Source organism: Bombus huntii, chromosome 1 (genome assembly GCF_024542735.1).
Source record: "Bombus huntii isolate Logan2020A chromosome 1, iyBomHunt1.1, whole genome shotgun sequence".
NCBI classification, from domain to species: domain Eukaryota; kingdom Metazoa; phylum Arthropoda; class Insecta; order Hymenoptera; family Apidae; genus Bombus; species Bombus huntii.
Genome location: NC_066238.1, coordinates 11,942,202 through 11,968,390, shown reverse-complemented (window position 1 = coordinate 11,968,390; position 26,189 = coordinate 11,942,202). Strand labels below are relative to the sequence as shown.

Sequence of the window (26,189 nt, the reverse complement as noted above, 5' to 3'; positions counted from 1 at the left end):
AATTAAACGTGTAATCTACCGGCGAGATTTAAACACTGAGGTCGAAAGGTGAATGAAATGCACTCTGCGATTGGGCGGAGATAAACTCGTAAGAATATTTTGGACACGTACGATGAGATTTCTCTCGTTGAAGGTGGAATCAGTGTAGCATTAAATTTACTTACACGCTTCCAAATTTTCAAATATTCAAATATTCAAATTTCTTGCAATGTAAATTTACAAATCTTCTGCTCTTCAAATTTATGTCATCCACTACCTTGTTCGATCCTATCACCGCCACATTTCATGGATTCTCTTACTAATTGAAAGTAATGAAGTCCGACTTACTGATTCAAATACGTCTGACATTTATCCACTCTTCCTACAAACTATGTATATTTCATTCGTACCCTCGTACAAATCAGCAAGGCTATACCATCTCGTTAAATAGAAAAGAAACAAATTGAATCCACCACCGTAACAGATTCGTTGAAGGACCGGATACTATTAGCGTGTATTTCGTCAGACGATTATATGAGATGGGCCACTCGAGTATCAACCGCTTGAGTAACGTATTCCCGGTTCCCATAAGAAAAATAAAAAAAAAAAAACGTGTTCGTCTAACGAATTTCAACGTGGTTACTCGCGCCCCTGCCTTTCTCTCTCGGCTTCGATTTCGGCTCATTGGAGAGTTGGGCGCGGAGAAAATAAACTGCTGCGCGGCACTCGGTGATCTCGTGATGCTGTTCGGTCCCGTGGCGCGTACACGCGAATCACGGCCACGGATGTTCGCGGCGTACAGAGAACATACTACCTGCCGATCGCGTGCATCGCGAGAATTAATCATCGAAAACGCAGCGGAATAATATTTTCGAGCCAAGAACATCCGCGCGTCGTTTTATTTTCATCGTGCGTCCACCTCGGTAAATGTATCGAGTCAGCACGTTGTCGAACGAAATTTTATCCGGCTAACAATTCGCCTCTTGTATTCTTCCTTCACCGATTGTGGTTGGATTTATTTCGCTTCCTTTTATTCTTCTTCTATTATTTCTTTTGCAATTGTAATTCGAAGCATGTTTTTTTTTTTTTACTACATCTACTGGCGTTATTTTGAGAAAATCGTGCGATTGATTTATTAACGATAGGTATGTAATTATTTGGAATTTGTATCTTTTTTTTTTATAAATAGAAAGATTTTTATTTTTCGAAATATGATTGGTTTGTTGAACAATTTTAGTCCGGTAATTATACCGATACAATATTACGATTTTCCAATGACGTTTAGTTTTACAATTGCACTGATATAGTTATGATGTGAAATGAATTAATAACAAGTTTTACTTACGCGCGTATTCACAGCAACTCGTGAAAGCTAATGAAGTTTGGTGAAGTTCGTTGATAAATCACAGTCAATGTAGAAACAATTAACGTGTATATATATTTTCATCGTAAGAGTGCAGCAACATACAGATTCAGTTTGTTGTTCGATGTACAGATACAAGGATTATCGACTCGTGATCGTAGAAACGGGTACAAAGGGAACATCGCAAAATCCGTTCGAGCCCTTTCCTTTAAAAAAGGCCGTGAAGACATGCAATCGTCGATTCGTTTTGCGCAACACCGATCGTACGCAAGCGATAGACAGATACAGTTGCTAAGTTTTTCCTGTATTATTTCACCGACCATGAAAAAATATTTCATTTTCTACGTACGTTCTTACCGTGTATCTTCAGCCTTAAAAGATGATATGTATTCTATGATTCGACGAGGCTCGGCGACACCCCAATCTCTTTCCAAACGCTACAACGATGAAGGCACGGCACCGTTTTCGTGATAATTTTCGGATTAAATAAACCCACGAATAAAAGGAAAATAAATAAAAAAAGAATCGAATGGAAAGACCTAAGTGAAGAAAAACGAAGATGAAAATAAAGAGGGAAATATCGGGGAATACATTGGAATGATTCGTGATGGACTGAATGAAAACGCGCGTGGCAGTTCGTTGAAAAATTATATTTTTTTTCCATTCTGGCACGATTCGTAAACACAACATAATTTATAAATTAACATACACAATCGTCGTCGGCAATAATTTACAGAAACCCTTGTGAGCGCTTTATTTTTATTCTATTTTTGTTCCTTTTGCTTTTGTCGAATCTCTTGTTCGTCGTTATACAAAACGTAAACAGAATGTCACGGAACCGTAAAAATCATCGCGGGAAGGACCGTTCTCGTCGTTCCTTGCCATTTACTTCTTTTGCGCAGAATGTGCAGAAGAGGAAATGACGCGGAAGGGCGGAGAAGAAGCCGGAATACGAACTTATAAATGCGACGGATGTTTGTAATTGAAACCGAGCGCTCTTCTTCACCTTGAAAAGAACGAGAATCGGACAGGATTTTTCGATGAAACGAGAAACAAGGGAAAAAGGGTAGGAAGAATGTAAGAATAGGACGAAAAATAGGAAGCTTGATTTGCGAATAGGATAACAAAATAAATAATAGAAGCATTAAACATGATTAATCACTTAACAACGTAACTAGGCATAATAATTAATAATAATTAATAATAATAATAATAATATAATAATAATTAATAATAATAATAATAATAATAATAATAGAAATAATTATAATCATACGAATGGCTAAATGAGTGTTAATAATTACAAGAACAGGTTGTCTGGCACGGCGATCGCTTAATTGCCTGCAGACACGACGAGCGTGTCGCATCTTTCTTATTCTTTTGTCTTTCTTTTACTATACAATTATGTCCCTTCTATATCGTTTCGTTTCAATCTACATATGTCTCATCAAGCGAAAAAGGGCTCGTTGCGCGAGAGATTCTCTCAGGTTTAAGGCTGAATCGCGCGAAGGTCAGATATCGAATCGGAAGTTTCGATACAACGAAAATTTAATAGATCGGACAACCATTTATGTTCCAATTTATGTCATCCAAATTTATCCTTGTGATTTCATATCGAAAAAAAAAAGAAAAGGAAAGAAAGTAATTATGCAAAAAAAGGACAAAAATATCATTAAAAAAAGAAAAGTAGAAAATAAAAAATAGCAAAAACAAACTGCACAATTTCTCACGATATCAAAATATAAGTTTCTGAATTTACAAAACGTAATTTCAATGTTTCGAAATACGAACAATCTCCGCGAAGAAAACGTCGAGGCCCATCAAACGAAACCTTCCGCCTCGAGGTCTCTCCTTCGTGTATCCTTCTCTTGTCACTCCGACAAGCCGCCTTCCGAGTAATCGTTCGATCGACAGAGGCAAGTTAAAATGGCAAGCAGAGAGCGACAGTTTCCCCTTAACGGCTAATTACACGTTCCGTTCCTTCTCGAAACGCTTAAAACGGTAGACTAATTAGAAAAAACATCGGTATACAAAAATACAGCTATACGTACCTGCGCGTGCGCGCGTCTTTCAACTACGCGCACCTTACCACCGTGTATTTCCTGAACAACGCGTCTATGGATGTACAATATTGTATTCTGTCTCTGTGTCTATGAGCGTGTATATGCAATATCATGTGTGGTCGCGTGTGTTAATACGGATGAGCATCGTGCGTGTTTACACAGGGCGTGACTCGCGATATTCGTCACTGCCCGTTTTACCGTGGTCACGAACGGGAGACACACTGGACAGCGGCCGAGTTATGGCAAGGAAAAAGGCGAAACGGTCGAGGTTGAGCAAGGTTGAAGTATATAGCTGACACCGCGTGTAGTCTCCGATGAAACGTCATACGCGAAGACACTGTGTCGTCGACGCTTTTTTCGACACATCTCTATCACATTTGATATTCGCGACAAGATTATTTATGACTCGCTTTGCGATTTTAATTCTAATTAATTCCGATTGCCGCGTATTTCTTTTCAATTTTAATAGAATTTTTCTATTTTCTGAAATTGTAACAAGCTTTCACTTAAAGCGTCTGTCGACAAAGTGTTCGATAGTCGAGTACACGTTTGTCATCTTTCTCGCGATCGCGAGAACGCGATCCGCCAGTCGAACCAGTGAGTATTTTTTTCGAGGAATCGTCCGCGCCGCAAAATCCCGAACGGTCGAATTCAGACCGCGCTTCGACGAAATACACTAGTTAATGAATTGGTCACCGTGGACCGGAAACGCGAAATGGTCGAAGGCGTTTCGTCCACCTGCTTCGCGAGAGAGCGCCACTTTGGAAGAGAACTCCGACAGTGGGCTAGTCCTTCCCTTAAACAGGAGAATATACCCTTTAAGTTCGATCTTGAATTTTTGCAAATTTCGATACTAAATGAATTTACAGTTAGATAACACGTAGCCCGCGCTCGGTGTTCCTTTTCCTTTACCTCTCTCGCGACCCTTTCGCAAAATTTCTTCGTATAAAAAAATAACTTCCTCTCTTTCTTACGCACGCTTTTCGCAACATTCTCACTCCGAACAGTTTACAATATGAGAATGATGTTAATAATAATAATAATAATAATATTAATATTAATATTAATATCCATAATAATAATAATAATAATAATAATAATAATAATAATAATAATAATAATAATAATAATAATAATAATAATAATAATAATAATAATAATAAAACGCAATAATAATATTAACGTTACCCACTAATTAACGTTACATCTAAACGCTTTTATTATGCTTTAAGTTTCTTTCTTTCTGCAGGTACGGTTACGTTCGTTCTCTTTCTTTTAGTTTTTATTTCGTTTCCTTCATTTTCCTTCGCACACGAAGAAAAATCGTCGCGTCTCGCGGTTCCATCTGCGTCCCTTCTCTCTTCTCGAGACTGAAATCTTCTCGAAAGGCAGCGTTCAAAAGTGCTCGACTGCCTTCCCTTTTCACGCTGTTTTCGCGAGTAACAAACGAATTTTCGATAAATATATAACACGACGCTGTCGACAGGAAGTTCACAATACCCAATAAAGCAACATGCGCACACTCACACATACACACACACACTCTCTCTCTCTCTCTCCTGTTTTAATAGTCGTTATAATAGCTAACAGTGTTGTTTTCTCAACAACCAAACGATAGTCTTCTCAATTGAGGATTTCGTTTTTGAGTAACAACGTTTGAGTTTCGGAAAGATCGTTGTTGACGAATAAATATTACTTTCACCAGCTTTCCTCGAAGCGTCGAATCTATTTTCATGTGTGTCTTACTTCTGAAAGAATCGTTACAAGCCATCTAGTTTTATTTTAAAACCATTTTATGAAAAAATAGTTTAAAATAACCGAGAGTTTAAATAATTAATTTATAGTCGAACCAAAAGGGAAACGAGCATGAAATGATTATGGTATCAGATTCAGAAAGAGACAAGTGTTCCTTTACTATAAAGATAACGAACATCACCAACGATCTTTTTTTCAACGTACTCAACTCGACCGATATGTAACCATGTGAACGAGGCTTAACAACGGATCGACCGTGAAAATTTGGCACAAGTTTCTCCTCTTTTCGTCTCCTTTCTCGCGAAACAACGATACACTTCGATGGAAGATTGACATCGCGAAAAGATCGCGAGTATCTCGAACATACCGAAGTTTCTTGAACATACCGTCATGTTTCGAATTTCGAACCTTCGGAGCGCGGATATGCGTGAATTGCGCGTGCAATTCCCCGCGGGAATGCTTTCAAATCGTTTCCGTTTCGTGCGCAAAAATGTCGTCTGAGAGAGACTAACCATCGTTTAACAATGATCGGTTGTTCGGAGAAATTCCGACGATGAACGATACTCTCGCGGATCAACAGAAAATAGGAAATAAATAAAAAAGTTTGCAATGTCGAAAAGAATCGATCTATTTTACGCGAATAGAAGAATCATTTGACAGTTTGTTAAATTTCCAGATACAAAACGAATATTTCACGCGAGATGACAGTCATTTTCGAAATGATCTCCGAACAGCCAAGTTTTCGATGAACAATAAAGGACTTCGGAAGATGAACGTCGCACGAGTTTCTAGGAGAAACAACGGGGAAGACGAATATCATATAATACTGTTAAAAAACGCGTAAAATTTCAAGACCGATAACGCTATGTATTTCGTTATACGATAACGACAAATTTTACGAAAACGACAAAATAACGAAAAATTTCCTTAATTCTAACCGAATCGTAGGGTCTGGTGAATCGTTGGGCCAATTCCACCCAGACGAATCGATCTTGCCTTCCGTCGTTGTCCTCTGCGATCCTCGTGTCTTGTCATCGTCTCTGTCGAGACCTCGCAACTTCGGCGCCGAAACCGTTCGTCGAAGCTGGTCGAAGCTCACCTTCTCGAAATCCGTTTGGAGTCACGGGCGAGAAACGCGGCGGTCATCCACCTGGCCGTCGTCATTCGGCCTTGATCGTTGCCGAAGGGGAGGCTAGCTCCTGCGCAAACGTGGGGCTATCTTCGCCAGCAAGAAGGCCAGGTTCGCTCTTAGGCGTCTGAACGTCGGGAAATCTGGCGTGGGTCCTCAAGTGCCTGGTGATCATGTCTCTGCGACAGGCGGCGTACGCGCACTGCGGACACTTGTATGGTTTCTCGCCTGTGTGCGTTCTCTGATGGGTACTCAGGTGATCCGACCTGCTGAATACCTGGCCGCAAACCTTGCACGTGTACGGTTTGACGCCCGTGTGCAGTCTCATGTGTCTGGTGAGCATGTCCGACCTGGCAAAACTCCTCTTGCATACGTCGCAGAGGTACGCCTTCGCTGACGCGTCCTGAGGACCCTGTCTGCGATGCCTCGAGGCCATGTGTTTGGCGAGACGATCGTGCAAGCTGAACATTTGCCCGCAGACCGGGCAAACGTACGCCACGTCCGCTCCGGGCGGCATCTCCTCCACCACGGGAGATACCTCGAGGTTGTACCTCACGGCGACGCTCTCCTTCGTCGTCGGCGACGCCACGTCGCCTTTTACTACTGGAACGCTCACCGAGCCCCTCGACACGATCCCCGGTGGGAGTAACTGGAGGGCCGGCGGTCTACCGGAAACTGCCGCCGCGGCCGACGCCATTAGACTCTTCATCGAAAGATCCAACGGCGACTCTTGAGGACTGGTCGTATCGCTCTCCAAGAAACCGCTCCTCAACGGATGGTTGAAGAAGACTGACGAGGTCGAGAGCGGAGGCTTCTGGTCCCATCCTGGCACCAGGTCCGAGTCCGAATGACTGCGTCCTCTGAAGATATCCGGCAGGTACTTGGTGTGCATGTAGTGCTCGAAACTGTACGACGATAGGGATCCCGGCGTCAACGGCGGCAGAGTGAGCGGAGTTAACGGAGTGAGCGGTGTGAGAGGAGTCAACGGAGATGTCGGCGAGGGTAGCACCATCGGAGGGGTGGTCGATTGGGAACACTGAACGCAGGTGCATCCCGCATATTTGGGCACCGGGGATCTCTGATGAGGCGGGTGAAGCTGATCGTACAGGTGATTGGCGTTGCTGTTTCTGTGATGATGCCTGTGCCGGTGACGATGATGATGCGAGTGATAGTGCGGATGATGAGGATGATGATTCTGCTGTTGTTGGTCGGTGGTGTTGGTCTCGTTCGCGTTCGACTCCTCCTCGGTAGACGTCACGGGCTCCTCGCTCTTCAGCCTCAGGGGTAGCAAACTGATTCCGGACGGTGGATCCGTGGCTGATCTCGAGGACGACCTGGGCGAACCGAACACGTCCTCTTCCTCTTCGGACGCTGGTACGCTTCCCTCGAACTTCAATACTTCACCCTCCGATGGCGAACTCCGGTGTTGCAGAATGTCCAAGACCTGGTCGAGTCGTTTCCTTCTGCGGAGGTTCCGATGGTTCCGGTTCGCAGTCGCCGCTAGGGTGTTATTGTTGGTACAGGAGGGCGGTGGCGGCTTGGCCGGACCCGGGGGCGCGGCTGCAGCGTCCTCCACGGCGCTCTCGGCCATCGTCATCGAGGATGCGCGGCACCCGCCGCCTGGGCCCTTTATGCCGCCTACTACACCCTCGGCTACCACCGTACTGCCTCCCACCTCGTCCTGAAACAACGAAAACCACGCCACTCTTACTTCTCTTTTCCTTCCCTGTAATCTCGGATATTGTTAAATTACAGCCTCCGCGGCGCGCTCATTTCCGATTGCTTATGAGATCGCTCTCGACACCGCGTAATTTCGTGAATCATCCTTTTAGTGCCGGACGCGAACGCGGATCTCCGGCATGCACGCGCTACGCTTACGCGACCTTATCTCGCGGTTATCCGCCCGACGATTCGCCATTACGCGCGTTCAAAGGATCCGCGTCATTAGTCCAGAGTCTCGGACAAGACGGAGAGCAACTTCGCCTTTTACGCCTGTAGTTTCTTGCTTACCGAATGGATGCGACGAACCAGGGACGCGACAAGGGAACAGCAGGACAGTTGAGCTTTCGATCGGCCAACAGGTCGATATCGACCTATGTAACGAAAAACAGAACGCGACGTCCACCGTTCGCGAAAACTCGCGTCGCGGTCGCAATAAATCACGATTAATGCGTCCGCGCTTTTTTTCCGCCGACACGGTACAGGTTGACCGCCCGTCATTGAGCTTCGCGTAGCCATTAAATAAAAGGTGAGACGATCGCGCGATCGATCGATTTCGCTTACCGAGATGGCATCGATGGCACGAATCGAGCGTGGCTGCGCGATCGAATAGACGTTACGCCGCACGTGTCGCTGTGAACGATGACGTTCGATTTCTCGCCTCGAACGACTTTTCGCATATTCATTAAAATTGGAAGACACCGTTGAAAGGGGAACTCGTCGATCGCCAGATCGTTCAAGCGTAGTTGGCTAAGTCGATCAAAACTTGTCGAAGGATAAGAATTCGTGTAATTAGACCCCCTTACACGATAACTTAGCAATAAATAATATTAGTCGATTTATAAGTTGCAGATTATAGGTTATGGGCTTGGATTTTTACAATTTTACAATCTTATGTCGAGTCAGGTAACCAGATTTATTTGTTTTTATTCATTTCTAACTTTCCTGATAATAATTTAATAATTCAATGGTGCAAAACCTAGACTTTGTATAGGTTGTATAACTATCGGTTGAAATAATAGAAATTATGTCTCATACGTGGATTCGATATATAAAAATTCACGTCTTCAAAAATGTTAAAATTTCGTTCCGACGAATGGAAGATAATTAAAGATGAATGTGATTCCGACGAGTAAGCGAAAGTTCCCACGCCGCTTACAGTTCCTTCTGCGGTGTGTTTATTTTAATGGAACCATGCACGGACCAGAGGACTCGTCTTGTTCGATGCGACAACGGCACTTTGTCATAAAACCACGTGCAAGTCGAGAGGTGTATCCAGCGGACTATTTGAAATTTAAATGGCGCGCGAGAGAGACAGACGCTGCGAGCGCATGAATCAACGTGTACAAACGACGAATCGAGCTGAACCCCCCGTTTTTCGGTGTAGGCGACTTTCCGTTTCTGACTGGAGAGAAGTTACAGGGGACCCGTCCAGGGACGCCATAAAACTTGTAATATCGCCTGCCGCGCGTCCACTGCAACCCGCCTATGGCGAAATAATTGATCACCACGAAATCATTGTGATCGTGATATCCAGGATGTTTATCGGCTATTCTACGAAATTAGGTTCTCGGAAAGTCTAGCTATGAAATTAACGAACAATGAGAAAGATAAGTTTACGTACAATACACTGTCATTTGTCATCTCTGTCGTTTTTTCTATCACAGAAAAGAGAAACTACGTTATTCGTCAAAATAGTTACTTTCATATGCGCTAATCTCCTCTTAACGACTGTAAAGGACCATTCACAAAGTCTTTTTAAGCCTATACCGTTATCTGCAAAGTAAATAACTTTGAAACACGCACAGAAGCTACGTCAAAGAGGTTTTTCGCCTCACTGGATCGTCATTCTCGTAAAGCTAATATTTAGACATTGGATTTCGATTGACAAGAAATACCGCATAAGCGATCAAGTATTGTAATAAAAGAAATGATTCCTCCGCATATTTTGTATCTTCCATTCGTTGCATGTCGCATCGATACCCGAACGATACAGCAACCTACGTAAAACAAGATTCCGGTGAAAAACTAGAGAAAACTCGTAACTCTATAGGTCGTAAGTAACCTCCCTCTTTACCATTCTTTCCATAAACTGAAACGGCTCGAGCCGCGTCGATTATCTAAATAACCTCCAATAAATTAAACAGGGAACGTGAATCGTTGAAATTTCCAATCTCGATTTATTGCGGCGATTATTCGTAAAATATATACCCGGCGACTAACGCGGATGAAACGTGCCGCCCTTTTACGACTCGCGTAACCTGAAGCATGCATCGGCGCGTGAAACCGACGCGTTTGACGTTGGTAGCGCGAAGAAGACGACGGGAATGACGATTTTCCAGCGCAATTAGTCGCATCGGTGGAATAGAAATTCGCGTTCCCGGAAGGCGAGGCCGCGACACAGATGTCCCGGCGAAGACTTTCCAGCGATTCCAGCCTATCACATTCCAGCGCGTACACGCGCGCAGTTACCGCGCAGCTCTTTCAATTCGATTTGAACCACGCGTGCTCCTCTCGCCGCGGCACGAATCCTTTCATGGCGAAGGCGTGCGAATGCCTCGCAGAGTATTAAGCGCGCGGAAAATCAACTCCGCGGAAACTTGCGGCAATGCCCGCTTCAATTACGCAGAAATACTCGACGGCCAACGCTTGCGACACGCGGTGAGGCCGAATGGCCTTCAACTTTACGCCTCCGCGAGGCTTCTTGAATTTCTTTCCGGTAGAAGGATTGAGTGACGAATGGGTGACGTTCGTGAGATCGTGAGATTAATTCGAGTGTGAAAATTGAGGTTGGAAGTTTGGTACAGAATTTCAACGAAGGTACGTGGGTGCAGACGCGGTTGGTTAAGACCGGAATTATCAAATCTGTCGAAATTACCGGTTTCGGATTTTTAGTTCTTGCGATTGATTAAAATGTAATTTGTATATATTTATTGGGTTCCGTATGATCGCTTTAGTCATATAGTTATTTGGGTATGATGTATTCGTGGTAATATATCATTCGCGGCAAATTAGCTAGTAGATTATTTATGAGAAGTAGTTGCAAGTGGTAAGAAGTTCTAAAAATAATATTGACCGACTGCTTTTATATAGAATAGGAATGTTAGAGATCGGTAGCTGTAACGTTTAAAAGTATTTTCTAATTTAATTGTTCTTTAAAGTATCCCTTAAACGCTGTTCGAAAAGAGTCGGCCTTTCTTCCTCCGACTACTATTCTCGTTAAAATTTGTCGAAAGAAAAGCACGAATTTAGCGGAAGTATCAGCGGAAGAATTAAACAAACACGATCAACCCCTAATTCCTAAAAGGAATCGTCTCGACTAAATCATCTTACATCGGTATATCACAAACAGTCTGCTTGTAATACAATCGTAAACTGCAGTTTAAGAAGATGAATCACGCCCGTCCTATTAATAACATACAAACAACCTTGCTCCATAAGACTACATTGTAGCGTAATATACTTTTATCTTTCGCATCCGACCACTCAAGTTCATCGGTCAGATATACGCGCTGGCCGATGCACGCCGTAATCCCTATCGACGCGATCTCCCTTTATACAGAGGATCGAGCATCGATGCACTTCCATTTTCCATTTCACAGGAAGATATCCGCGATATTCGGTATCGGGCATCGAAAGATCGACGGCGGATAACGAGTCTCACGGCGGTCTTCGGCGTGCCTGTTCTTCCTACCGTGATGATCGTCTTGTTGTTTCCCTGGATCCTCCTTTTTCCCTTCGCTTCGGCCGAGTACGGTCGGTAGAATCTCGCTGAGAGAAAGGGCCCCGATGATCGGTCGTAAAACGTAAAGGGGACTCGTAAACGGAGTGAAAAGATGTCAGAACGTAAAAGCCGAGAACAGGTCCCCGACGAGGAGGTGTGGGCGTGCGTGGCTGCCATCCACTCTTCCCCTTTCCGTTTCTTCGTCTTCTATTTCTTCCTATTTCCTCCTGCTTGCTGCTTCTTCGTTTTTCTTCTTATTCCTTTCCTCGTCTGCGTTTCTTTCGACTCTGCCCATCACGGGACACCGAAGGGTCCTGCTCCGCGTCCAACGATTATATTCCACGCTCGCGAAGCCTACTCGGCAGAGATCGACGCACGAAACGACAGAGAGTTTCGTGAATCTCGAGAGGTCTGCTCGCGCCACACGTCCACGCGCTTCCTTTCTCTCTCGGAGTATCCTGCCTCTCCGGTACCACATCGTCGAAGGGCATTTAGAATAACTTAATGGTCGGCCAATTTCGTTTTGAGACTGATTCGACTGGACACGCGTCGGTGTTCGAAGAAATCACCACGGGCGTCGCTTTGCGTCACCGATTACGCAACGCGATCACCGCGTGTTACGTTAGAGAGAGGAGAAACTTAATCGGCTAGTTAGATTCCTTCGAGTGGCGCATTCGACGCACCTCCGGTGTCTTTGACAACGTATCTCTAAAGAGAATACAGCGTGTAATGGATCTCTAAATAGAAGCGAATACAGAGAATATTAAGGCAAGGGAGAAGGTAAATATTGGATAGGAAGAAGAAGGAGGAAGAGGAGGAGGAATGTTTGGGGACGATTTGAAGCGAAGTCGGTAAGCCGCGACGCAACTGCGTCACGAGAATTTGCAGGAGGCCCGGGAGAAGATCATGGGTGAAGAATTCCAGCAGGAATGCCCTCAGGGAGGCACCTGTAACCGCGGCTCGACGGGAGAAACAGAACAGGTTGAGACATGGGCGTGGGTGTAGCGCTTGATCTTTCTCTCCCGCTCGATCTGTCCATATACCGGGTGCTCCGCTGTTCCGACGATGGATACGAACAGCTTGCGAATCAATTCAAGCACACGATTATATAAAATGGATATATGAATTTTTCTTTCCTATTTCTGCAATTAAATATTTATATATTCGCGGTTTATATAATCGTGATTTCCTGGTCTTACGATGGTCTTTAATAATTAAGTGGTTCTTCGTTATAATAGCAAAATGTCAGCATGTCACCAGACAGATAATGTCAAACTATCAAAAATAATTTCTATATACATCGGTCCGAGATGAAAGTTTCAAATCAACTTTCATATTGTATAAACTGAACTTTGAATATATCTTTGTTAAATTATAGAATCGAACGAGGTATTTGTATATCGTTGGGTTAAGGTTAAAACACCAAGGACAATTATATTCATCGAAGAGGGAATTTTATAGGCAACCTTTTACTCAGCTGGTCGAGCGGTTCGAACAAGACGACGAGACACCTCGTCAAGCAAAACGAAAATCAAAGAAACTTGTTCCGGCGCCCGCATCGAGACACGTTTCTCCCACACCGCAAAGGGAACCCTTCCTATACAACCTGTTGTCGTACATCGTCAAATTAGCTGGAAACAGCTGTAACTTTCCCTTCCATTCTTAATTACCTTCACCGAAACTCACCGCACGATGTACAAGTCATACGTAATAAGTCGATAAATTCGTTCCCTCGCAAATGCTATTTTATTCGTATAAGAATCATTTTATTCGACAAACGTAAGAATAACCACAGACATCTGCTTCGTTATTCCGCAGTCGCTAGGTTAGAGTCTCTAGGGCTCTGCGTTTGATCGAAGAACGTAAACGAGAACAGTTCGAATCCATCCCTACGATCGTCCATCCACCGTTCCTCCTTCGGAAGGAAAGAGTGGCCTTAGGGCAGGCAAGCTGGGTTCGGTGGCGGTGGGACTCCGGCAAACTGCTACCAAAAAACCAGACGGGCTACCGAAGAGAAGCCAATCGTTCGTATCTACATAGGCCACGGGTAGAGAAACCCATCGTCGGATTTTATGTTTCTTCGCGATCAACGTTCACAACCATTGCTCACGATCAATGGGAATTCAGCGAATCAAAGTAAAACAGAGAAAAAAGAGCAACGTTAAAAGTCATGGAACTGGCAGCCAGTTAAGTCGCGCTGCACCACGTTCAATCTCGCTCTCGTTTCCAGGCTATCGATCGTCCGACTTCAGCTGTTCGTCCTCCGAGACGTCAAAGGGGAGTTCCGCTGCTCTATTTTCCGCCGCGAATACGCCCACGGACGCCGCGAAGAGAAAGTGCAGCACACGCGGAAGGGAGAAAAATCTATATGGAAGCAACAGGATCGCTCTTTGATCGTATTCCGCGCGCGTTTTCTCCTCTTTTATACCACCTCCTCTGCCTCCTGCTCGCTCTTCCTTTTTCCCTTCCTTTTCCCTTTCCACAGCGGATCATCCTCTTTCCCCGTGGACAGGGAAAGGGCAAGGAGAAAGAGCAAGATATACCTCGTCACGAATACGCTGCTGCTGTTGGTCGCGGCGTACGCGAGACTCGGTGTCGTGCGACAGATTTTATCGTTGCTGGAAAATTACGGGTTATCGGCGTGGTGATTAATAGCCCCCCTTCGTATATCGGACGGTAATTAAACGCGTGGTAATTTGTGCGCCGCGAAAGGGAACGCGCGCCGCTCGGTTGACAGGCCAACTAGGGTTGATTTAAGGAGCTATACGACGAACCTATCTCCTCTCCCTCCGTACGTACATCGTACATGCACGGAACTAACACATTCGCGGATTCAGTCTCGATCTACCTCCCAGTTTTCCTACCTTCCTGTACGCCTCCTATAAGACGCCAGGACATTTGATCGGCACAAAAGGGTTGCGTCCAAGAAGCGTTCTCTCCTTCTTTTCCCGTACTATAACGCGTTTCGATCGTTAAGGACTCGAAAACTCTGTCGCGAGCTCGCGACAAGTACTTTGCTTGCTTTTTAATCGCGACTACCATCGGCCAATAAATAACGTCCGGCTCGTCGCCGTTCCCGGGAGATGCAAAAACCGACTATCATACTTAACGTCACCCGGGAATGGTTGTAAGCATTTTATAAGGCTCGTAGATCGCCAAGTACGCGCTCTTCTCCAGTGCCTCTTTTCGCGAACGATATATCCCCAAGCGAGGCCGCGAGAACACGAGGCTTCTTTTCCACGAAAACCTGTCTCTGGTCCTTTTTCTCCGACACCGGAACGACGACTTCCACGACGATCAACGACTTGATCCAGAAAATCCACGCACTGCACCGGTTGCGGTCTGCGTGAGCGCAAGAGGATGGTGTCTCTAAGTCGCTCGATGAGTTCTGCTTCGATTTTATGCGCGCGACACGTCGTCACGCCGCGGTAAGGTTATTAATTATCCTCATGCCCGCGCTTTGATCTCGCGGATAGCGAAATTAATTTATTCGCCCTGTAGCGACGATCGACTCGATGGGGTAACAGCGATTATCGAAGCGCTCGATCTCGAGTTCTGCCTCGTTTAACTCTTTCGCTGCGTACAACTTGAAGATAATGGATAGATGGCTTTGTTCGAAGTTGATACTTTACAAATCTTACTTTTATATCTTAGATTTATCGAAGTAGAAACAGATCACTGCGTTGATGTTCGCGATGAATTACGATGAAATATTCGTTACGAATTACGACTTGGATTTACCAAATTTCACCTTCGATTCTCCAAACTGAAGATCTTTGAATGCAAATTACACATACGTACGTATCGTTAGAACGTTTCCATATATCGTATCAGGCACTGCATCGACGATTCATTTAATTGAGATATCGAAAGAATTTAAGAGGTTGGTCAAGAAAAATTTGTACGTTCAATTAAATGTTGTCCAAGTGAAAGCTGCGTGACGAGCACACGCAAAAATATAATACACTGAGATGTCTCGATAATTTACATTTCAATATTTTTTCTTATAAAAACGAGCTGCAACAATATGACTTCCAACGATTCATCTATGAATTCGATCCTCTATTGTCGCGGTAGCCACGATTACAAGTCGATATAGCACCGACCTCCTCTTGCGATCTAGTTAGCGCGATCCATCGATCCGATTGGCGTGTAATCGGTTGACCGGTGCCGTTCTAAAGGGACGCTGGGAATTCGCTGAATCACTCGAGCATCGGGACGACTCGATGATAACGGACGATGCCCTTCGCCTCTGCCTGTTGACGCTCCAAATGACTAGCCGACGTTATCCGTCGCTTAATAAGACGTCAATTCTCCTCTGCTCCCTTTAGTGACGCGACAACTTCTCGTCGCTCTTCTCTTCGTCTTCTTGTTACCCTTCAGATTCGCGACGATTCACGTACGAAGTTGAATTTCTATGAAAACCGGTTGTATATGGAGCATTTTGAAGTTGCAAGTTAGCGATAACCACAAATATTCCTCGCGAATGGAGCGGAATTATCGACGAAGAAAGAGGATGAAAGGAATCGAAGATTTTTAACTTGCGACTCTTTGGATTAAGCGGCGATTACGATATTTTAAGTTAGATTTCTGTAAAATCGGTTGATTTTAATTGCTACGAACTGAAGTAATTTAAGATTATACGATTCAAGCCTAATCGTTACACGTTAGCTATTAAAGTCGAGGGGTATTTTTATCGACCATCGATCGAACCACATCGTTCGCGGTATCACGTTGAAATCGATGCGTTTAGAAGAGGAAGCGGCATATAGAAACGTGTGTTCCAAACAATACGAGAACTTTCTTTTCTAAAACCAACCACGAGAAACGACCAATATCAAAGAACAATGTTTACGATACTTGCTCCTCTTCGAACAGTTCACTTTCCTCGCGCGCTTCGCTTTCTTTCGAGCTGGTTTAAAAATATTATAAAAGAACGTGGACTTTTTGCCGTCTTTTACGACTCTCTTTTATAGCTTGTTTAACTCGCGCTCTGCTTAAGAGCAGACGATAAAACATCGGCAAAACGAAAACTCGTCCATCTAATTTGAAAAGGAAAAAATACCGATCTTTATAATAAACGACTACGCAGCGCAGTTTCTAATTCTATTAAAACAAACTCGGGCCCATTCGAACGCATTACACGAAATAATTTTCCTGTAATCTATCGAAAGCTGTTCGCGTTTCCCGGTATAGCGTTCGGGCCCCTTCTAAATCGATCCATTTACCCGATCCCGACTGTTATTAACTTATCTCCATTTCCGCTGCTCGTTTTCTTCCCCTTAACCTCTTCGAGTAACCGCTGGCTTGTGCGCGTGCACCGATCCTTCGCGCGTTAATATTTAACGCGTCATTTCGTTCGCCGCCATCGGCAAGATAGACGAGCCTGCGTAAACGCGTTCTTATTTAAATACCGACACGCTGAACCGCCACGTAATTATTTAACCGGCGCTCCCTGCCATTAGAGCGAACCATCGTACGAAGATGGAAGACGCGCGAACGTCAGCCATGCGGCGCCGCCATTTGAAAACCCGCGCGCTACTCTCCAAAGCGATCGTTATCGAACTCGGTGGAATCCCTTCGACGGTCGTTACGAACTGGGATTGACATCCGCAGCGCGCCACGCTGCTACCTACGCTCTCCTCTCCCTCCATCTCTCTCTCTCTCTCTCTCTCTCTCTCTCTCTTTGGTAATTAAACTCTCCCGCGATTTTCCCGTCAACTTTTTACGCTTCGCACCTTTCCAACCCTCCTCGCGTCTCCGCGTCGCCGACTTCGACGTCCGACTTCTCGCGCGGGCAGCCGTGAAACCAGCGAACGATCATTAGCGATCCGCCACTCGACCGGAGAATCTAAAAAGGAGCCGGCGAGAAGCAGCAGCTGAGAGACCTCGCGTCCTTCGAACAGCCAACGATTCACCTGTACCGGCTGCGAGAACGTTTCATGCGGGTGGATTTCAGGTCTTCAGGCTTCAGCGAAGCCTTGGAATGTTCAAGCCCTCGGATTCTCCGGATCATATTCTCTGTTCTCCATGGGAATTGTATTGGTGAGAGATGGAAGTTCTCCTACGATGCGACGACCTCGTGCAAATTTCCCTCTTGTTACTTATGATTTATCGTTCTTTCTCGCGTAGATACTTCTCGTCCTAGTAACAACGTATTGTGCTTTTGATTCGTTGCTCTTTGTCGTTATTTCATCGAGAATCTCGCGGATAGGCTTCCCAATTACTCGAAATTCAGTTTATTCAATGAATTCTATCGTTGTTTGATGAACGTGATGTGTTTTCAATGATCGTTCACTTTCAACGAAGACGTGTATCTTCGAAGGCTGTTGCTCACAAGCTTTTAGTTTCCGAGGAGTCCAAAAACGGCCGCGAGTGATGTATCCAGGCCACGAACGTGTCTTAGCATTTTAAACACTTCGTCGATGTTAATGCGTGACATAAGAAACAATCCCGTAAAGAGATAATCTACCATTGTCTGTCATCATTATTTAACATACGTCTCTCCTTCACTTTCAACCACATAAATCTAACAAAATAACGAACCTACGATTGCAACGTTTAACAGTATTGAATTAAAATAATTAACTCGAGGCTTCTAAGAACAATGTATCGCTCTGTACATTTGTAACGATCGAAAATTAAGAGAAACATCAAGGAATGGAAATTAACGAAAGGAAAATAGATGTTAGAAGAAGCATCTCCTTTGTTAACCGAGCGTGGGGCCAGCGTGGTTCGCTGGTCGCAAACAAATAGCTGGTTCGTTTAACATTTGCTCCTGGTTGCCTATTTGCTCTCGATTCTTTGCGTCACGCCAGGCTAGAGGCATTCCACGAACTAATAACATTGACCGCGTAACAAGCAGCGTCGTTTGCAAGCGTTTACTTCGAGCAACGACGTTTGATAATGCGACCACGCTCGTAAAATCTTCTCCGCGTGCAGATAACGCCGGCTGTAATAACTGGAACGCGAAACCCTTGCTCTTCTGTCTCCGTCCCACCGGTTCGCGATGAAAATTCCTGAACCCCGTCACTCCACGCGAAAACTTCGTATTTTATCGAGATCGTTGGAAAATCCTGCGTCGCGATTCGCAGACAAGGGAAAAGCTCTCATACGATGAGTAAGATATTTTTGCACGGGGTTATATTCGATGAAACATTTCTCGTGTATAATATTCTGTAACGCGGCTACCACTGGTAAAATATGAGATTCGACAGGTATCCTGGCAGTATTATTTCTTGTTGCAGCGAAACATTTTTACGAAGATATTTCTTTACGTCTGTTAAGAGCCACGCATCTTTGTGACCAATTTTTCGTTTCAACAAATGAGAAGATTTTTTATGCTTTGAGTGGGGTTCTGGTACGAGATTGAAACGTTGAGAATCAATAACTATTCTTGGAAGAAAATTTGGTTCCTCGACTTAAGTTTGTGATGGAAGTAAAAAAAAGTAACAAGGGATGTCGTAGGAATGGTCACAATTCTCTACATTATATCAAAATTTTGCATATTCTTCCTATTTATTTTATTTTAATTATGTATTTTAATTTACACGTCTATACCTACAAATTACGTAAGTGTAATTTTGTTACATATCGTGATATCGTTTCTGCGTATGGGTAATGTATTAATGTGGTAATATTTGTATTTGATCGAGTGTCCCTTTTAAAAAATTGAAATTCCTGATTAACATTAGCACGCATATATAATGTACTAAAGTGTCCATAGCAAACTAATAAGTAGGTAATGTATAAAGTATAAAGTATACGATAAACTGACAAAATAAGACTTGGCGAGTTCCCTTACACACTGTAAAATTTTCCACAAATATCATCGTAGTGCAACGAACCAACTTCAGCCAGTAAAAAATCTCTTCGTAAACTAATCATTTTTCATGGGACGTTTGAAAGTGGTTGCCAGAATGCGGAGGATTTGTTGCGCAAAGGTGTCTTCGAGCCGCATTGGAAGAAGTATGGCACCGCAGTGCAGCAGAACTGCAGATTCACGGAATACGGATGCACACCGTAACGCTTGTAACGGCGACCTTAGCTTCTGCTGCATGCCAGTACCAGAAAACCAGAGGAAAATCGAGAAAAATCAAGAGAAAGCTAGTTAAAATCTTGATGGACGGGAGGGAATGGACCGAGGAAAGCGGCCGTACAGCCTGCAGCTACGTCGACGATGATAACTAAAAAGTGAAATAAGCTCGGCGTAACATGTCTACACGGTCGTGAAGTAAAAAACCTGTATCGACGTTCGATGTTCGACTTCGTTGAGAAGGAAGTGTCCATAAAGTATTCATAAAGCGTTCAACGATGCAGAGAAATGAAGTTTAACTCCGAAGTTTTTCTGTTGAATGATCTTCGCGAAGAACTGGAATGTCAGAGATTGATGCAAGTTTTCATCGTAAACGCGATGGTTTAAATTAATATATAACACGAAAAATATAATTACTACCGGTTTGTAATTACCGCTTGAATTGAAAGTTTGTATGCCATAAATTTCTATATTAAATACTAAATTTGTATATTTATCAACGTGTGCATCATTTATAAAATCGCACGAGAGATAGTAGATTAGCATAAAAACAATTTTTCTTTGCAAGATATGAATCGATTTTCGTTGTTTCATGCCAGAGAAAAGAAATTCATACATTCGATATTAGAGCAAGAATTTAATCGATTGTATTTCTCTAATCGATCCTGCTAGCTGGATTATTAGCTTTTTTATCGTATTTCGCTATACATGTACGACTGATCCTCCCCTTAATAATCCAAATTAGTTATCATATGCAACTATCCATCCGAATACTTTTAAACGAAGAATTACGTGTCACGCCATGCATCGAAAGAATCTGGCGAGAAACGTTATCGCGTAATTGCGGGTTAATTCGAGGCTGGCCGAAGCGTGGGCAATTCCTCGAGACACGTCTGCAAAGTTTGTCGCCGGACCACGCTTTTGCACGCAACATCTTCTCTGAACAAGATACATACTTCGTAGTTTCTTTCGTGTACCTCCGTTTACCTCTAAGAATCGCCGTATACTGTACGACTGACGTGGATTCTTTCGACGATCGTTTCTTTCTTTGGCACGAACTGTCGAAGCACGGAAAACTGTGGATCGGCGCAAGAAACGCGAGAAAGTACTCAGGAACGCGGTACAAAAATCGTTAATAACGATGAAGAAAAAGGTAAGGAAAAGTAACGCGGTGTGGTTAACTATTTAGTTACTATACCGTTAGACAACGTTCATTTATTATCCAGCCATTCTATCTCCCTTTCTCGCGTTTCGTTATTCGCTGTCTTCCTGCAATTTCCCCGAACCGTTACCGATAAATGACTGATTTAAGTTAATTCCAGCGTAACATTAGGCTAATAACTTATCCGCGACGTATCCGTGATCAGTCGCGCAAGACAGAAACCATTCCTCGTAAATTAGAATAATAACAGCCGCGAGGGAGAGAAACGGCGGAAAAGGTGAAATGTAATCTATGGGACGGAAGCGCACCGGTTTAAATATGTTTCGATGTATTTGATCAGGTTAATGTAGAGTTCAGGTGTTGCTACGTGGCCGTTGAACGCGCGTTACTCCATAGCTATACATCTACATGTCCCTCTAAAACTTTGTTCGATGGTAGATTGGAATAATGGATGGAGAAAATCGTGCTACGCGTGTTTTATGTGACTTTGATTTTGAGTTACGACCGCTTTTAGTGCCACGATAATTTTCACTTTCGACTAATTAGTCGTTTAAACGTCATGCATGATTTTACCACGCTCGAGATAGCGACTTTGCGGCGCTATTGACAAACGTCGCTTGCGTTCTGCACACTTTTCTTGGAGAATTCGTTCGGGCTTTCGGTTCCAGTAACTTCGCTTCGGCCTCGTGTTCGTACCAATCCGATTGACCAAGTCGAAGCTGTTTGACTTTAATTACCTAGAAATAAATACCGAAAATGTTGCAACAAACCGGAAACTAGAATAAAAATTACGGTACTTGTCAATTGTTCTTCCTCTGTTTCCAAATCGAGGAATAGTTGAAAAAACCTTAGTTTCGCTTGAAATCGGAAACGATATTTCAAGTGGATAAAACGTACAATTTCAAGTTACATATATACGTATATAATCAGTCCGAACGAGCACTCGAGAAACTCAAAACAAGTAGGCGATACTCGACGTTTATAAACGATCGAAGTAGATTCGAGAAAAACAACCACACGTCTTTCCTGTGTCAATTAATCAGAAAGAGAAGACAGGAAAGAACGGCTAGGAACGAATAAAACCAAATAAAAACGGCCGTAAAAAGCAAGAAAAAAAAAAAAGAGAGAAGAAAAAGCGACCGACAAAAGCAAGGTAGGTAACAGCCATGCAAAGCTGAAAGCAGAGGGAGGAAGAGAGTAACAGGGAGATCCATGGCTCGGATAGGGCAACGCTTATCCATGCAGGGCCTGGCTGTGCGCCTTAATAGAAACACCCACGCCCTCATTATGCGGATATCGTAAACATTCCCCTCATATGCGAACCGCGCGGCGATCTCCCGTATGCAAATCCTCGCCCTCGCCCTCGCCCTCGCCCTCTCTGTTTCCTTGTTTCCCTCGGCAGCGGACTGCAGGCAGTTTGCACGCCATCGCGTAAAGCAGTCCACACCGGTGTGTATCGGTAGCCCCGGAGAAGTTGGCCGAGTATAGAACGCGGCCAACACAGCTCGGCCAACCGACCACAGCTTTTAGCACTTTAGCCGGCCGTGGCCCTTCTTTGATGTCAGCCCCCGCACTTAACGAGCCGAGCTATCTAGCCAAGCTGAGCAATGGCATTTTCACTCGCGAAAATAATCGCCCCGCTATGATTCGCGAAACGAGCCGCGTCGCCGGCCTGTCCCCCTCGGTCAGACGAATCGCGCGCTTCTCTTCACGCGGATGAATTACGAGCCGCGTGGATACCGGCCACCGATTAAGGCGCAGATTTATAGGTTTCTCGAGCTCTTATACATACAGTGGCTACAAAAAGTATTTGCGTTGCTTATTCGACGAATCGATCAACAACGCGAAATATGTAACGACGAGATTGCGTAAGATAAGGATCGATGAAACGTGTTTTGGTATTAAAATTTCTAAAAGTTCAGTTGTAACCACTTTCACCTTAGGGAACGGCTCATCTTTCAACGAAGCGTTTCTTCATCAGATTCTATACATCTCGTTTTCGTAACAAGAAATTTTTGTATCGATTATACGGAATTATTGGTACTAAATAATACGAAATTTAATATATTTAGCAGCATCTGGTTAATTAATAAGCGAAAACCAAGCCGATATCTATACACTACGAATTTCATTATAGCGTACAGTAAAAGGCAAAGCGTCTTGAATTATCTGACATGCTGAATCTTAAATTTTCTACAGAATTATCAAACTTGTACATCGATATGAGATGTCGTTATTAATATGACAACGAAAGAAGGAGGAAATGTCGCGTATTTAAGGTGTAGCAAGTGCAAAATATCAAAAACGAGAAAATCACTCGATCCTATGGCAAAATTATACGAAATATCGAGGAGGTGCGATATAAAAACTAATAAAACAAACAGCAAAGCAACGCCCAGAACTGAAATACGCTACTGAATTATAATAATTAAATATACTGTACAGATTCTACTATATTAAAGTAGTAACTATATATACGGTATACCATATATATACATAAATAAACGCACGTGGGATCGAGATGAGCCAAATTCGTTACGATCAATCGCTTTCTTTCGAACACGTGCGGTAACACGGTTGAAGAGGACAGGATCGAGAAAATGGCAAGATCGAACCGAGTTGCCTCGGCCAATGCGATAAAAGATCCGATTCGAAATACACGCGACTTCGCTTCTTTCCTCTTTATACTTCACGAGTACAGTCACGCATGAAATTTTCGTTTAATGTCAGAGTAACAGGTAGTCGTTTGTGATTAGCATGGAGGTTACAAATGGAAGACTGTCGTATAATCTGTGTCGCGATGCGGGTTACGTAAATACGTGGCTATTTGTTATCGGCGGAGAGGCGAGAACAAACAGCCGCGACACACCGTGCGCGCACCGGCTCGTTTAACCGAGCCGGTTAATCAAAATTATACCCGTCACGTTCGACCAAAAGGGGGGAACTGCTATACGTGTACACCACGATACGAATCCAGTTCCCTCGAAGCTTAATTGCTCGCGTTGCAGCGGCCTCTCGGTCTCGTCTAATCCCGCTCATTTAATATCCATCGCGGCGCGGGGCTGCCGCGTTTACAAGCCCATTACGCGTTATTTAGTATCGCCCCGCGTCGGTGAAATTTTCCGTCCACTATTCGTCGCGATTAGTCTACAGGACGTAGTTAATAGTTACAGCTAGTAAGCTCCAGCAGCATCGTAGCGACGACTTATTGGCATGTGCCGCGTAATCGCAAATGGATGACGATGTTCTCACGGATACGAAGAAAGAAAGAAGTGGAACTTTGTTTATAATTAGTCGGATACCTGATGATATCGTGCGTAATGTCATACTTGCTAATGAAGTTTCAAAATGTCTTATATAACAGGCAGAAATTTGTATAAACCGTCTGCAGGAATTAACGAACCGAATGATTAATCGTGAGAAACTATTTACTAGAAATGGCGATTTAAAACTTTCGGTTGAAAACTTTCTGATATATTAAATAGAATATTTAAAGAAATTTAACCTACTATCTGAATTTGAACGGTTTGCAGCGTGCATTGAACCAAAATATACGATGAAATAGACTAGAATTAATGAAACTTCATTTATTTGAACTCATGGAGCAAACAATTCGTATAAAAGTACAAGTTCACATGCAGATAAATGAGTCGAGATGCATAAATGAGTTCAAGAAAGTGTCAAGATTGAATAATCGAGAAACGCGATTTAATTCGTTTTTTTTTACACGAAGGACAAATTTAACTCTATTACGCGTAATTATCGAGATTTTTATTATTGCGCCACGCACACGCTCATTCCTTACGATCTAAACTACCCGACGAAACAGTGGTCCTCGCAGATTTGAATTTCATATCAATGTTTCGCATTTACCTCGTTCTTCGTAAATATCACTGCCGATTATAGTCATCGGTGGCCGTCTTTAAGAAGAAAATATTCGCTACGAAAATAGAGAAAACATCTATATGCGACCGAATAAAGGAAAGAAGAAGAAAACGAAGAAGAAACGGGACGGATAAGATGAGAACATGGTAAGTAAAGTTAGAGAAAGATAAGTACGAAGATAGAACGAGAATGGGAGAAGGAGCCGAGTAATAAGCCGGCAGAGGATGATGAGTGGCCGGTGCAAATTAGCCAGCACGTAAAGTAACCACCCCCGACGAGACGGCGGTGAACAGCGGTCGGGAACGAGAGGGGACGTAATATCGCACGGGGCACCGTGCCTTCCAGTAAAAAAGACCCACCTCGTCAGCCGGCCTTGGAAGGCTTAATGAACGTCGCGTGCCGCGCGCCAGATCTATCTTTCGCGGCTGCGGGGCAACGTTAAAAGCTGGGAGTTCGTTTGTGGCTGAATTAACTATTAATTTTCGACCGTGTTGGTTGCCACGTTCTGCGGTCTCCATGACTGCAATTGCTGTCGAGAATATGGACTCGGTAGTTTCGAGAGTTTCTCGAGAGGCCGAAGAATTCACGACGGTCGTAGAAGGGACGTGTCATTAAGATTGATTAGATTAGACCTGCTTATATCTCTTTCGTCTTTTTCTTTCTCTTCGCCTGTTTCTTTTTTGACCTTGGTCGTTTCCGTGTTTTAAGTTTCGCACGCACGCGAATTGTCGGAATGCATACACGCGGAATCGTTGCGATCAAAGTCGTTTGTAAACCGATTCAAGGTCAGCCGACGCACAAAAGTTAGCAAGAAAACGCCTTTCCGCGTAATTCAGCGACTCGATTCGATCGGCAACCGCATCGATGTTGGACGCGAGGCGAGGAGCGCAGAGTCAAGTGCACAGCCGAGACGGAAAATGGAAATTTCCAATTAGAGGCGGTTGTGAACGGGGCCGATTAATTAACGCGACGGAACCACCGATCTGACCCTTTTAATCGGCTTCGGACTTCGTCCGTTCCTTTTCCCCCTCTGCCTATCTAAAAAAAGAACACTGTATCGAGAACGAAACCATACCCGGAATAGAAACTAAATAACCACGACTACGAAATTGCTCGTTTTCCCAGTCCGTGGAATTCAACTGTAACGCTCCCAATACGGATCGAACGGTTATTTTTCAAACCCTTCTCCCTCATCTCCTCATCTCGCTTCTATTTTCCCTTCGAGGAGGACACACCCATCGTCGCTGATCGTTTCGCTCGATAATCAGGACTTCGTTCTCTAATAAATATGGATTTAATCAACCTTCGTGTCGCTAATCAGCATGTTCGATAAGAACGGTAATCGCGATCTCGATTCTCTTTTTCTTCGAGGCAC

General features: G+C 43.9%; 1 protein-coding gene across 3 annotated transcripts in view; it reads right to left on the bottom strand.

Annotated features, from left to right (window-relative positions):
• Positions 1 to 1,394: 1,394 nt before the first annotated feature.
• Positions 1,395 to 26,189, bottom strand: part of LOC126865006 (E3 SUMO-protein ligase EGR2) — a 53,807-nt gene continuing 29,012 nt past the window's right edge. For 2 of the 3 annotated variants that reach the window (XM_050617020.1, XM_050617029.1), the window contains exon 2: positions 1,395 to 7,970. In XM_050617020.1, coding sequence (XP_050472977.1) covers positions 6,321 to 7,886 — 1,566 coding nt within the window. In that variant the 5' untranslated portion in view covers positions 7,887 to 7,970 and the 3' untranslated portion in view covers positions 1,395 to 6,320. The remainder of the gene's footprint in view (positions 7,971 to 26,189) is intronic. The other variant, XR_007689427.1, reaches the window with a different exon arrangement.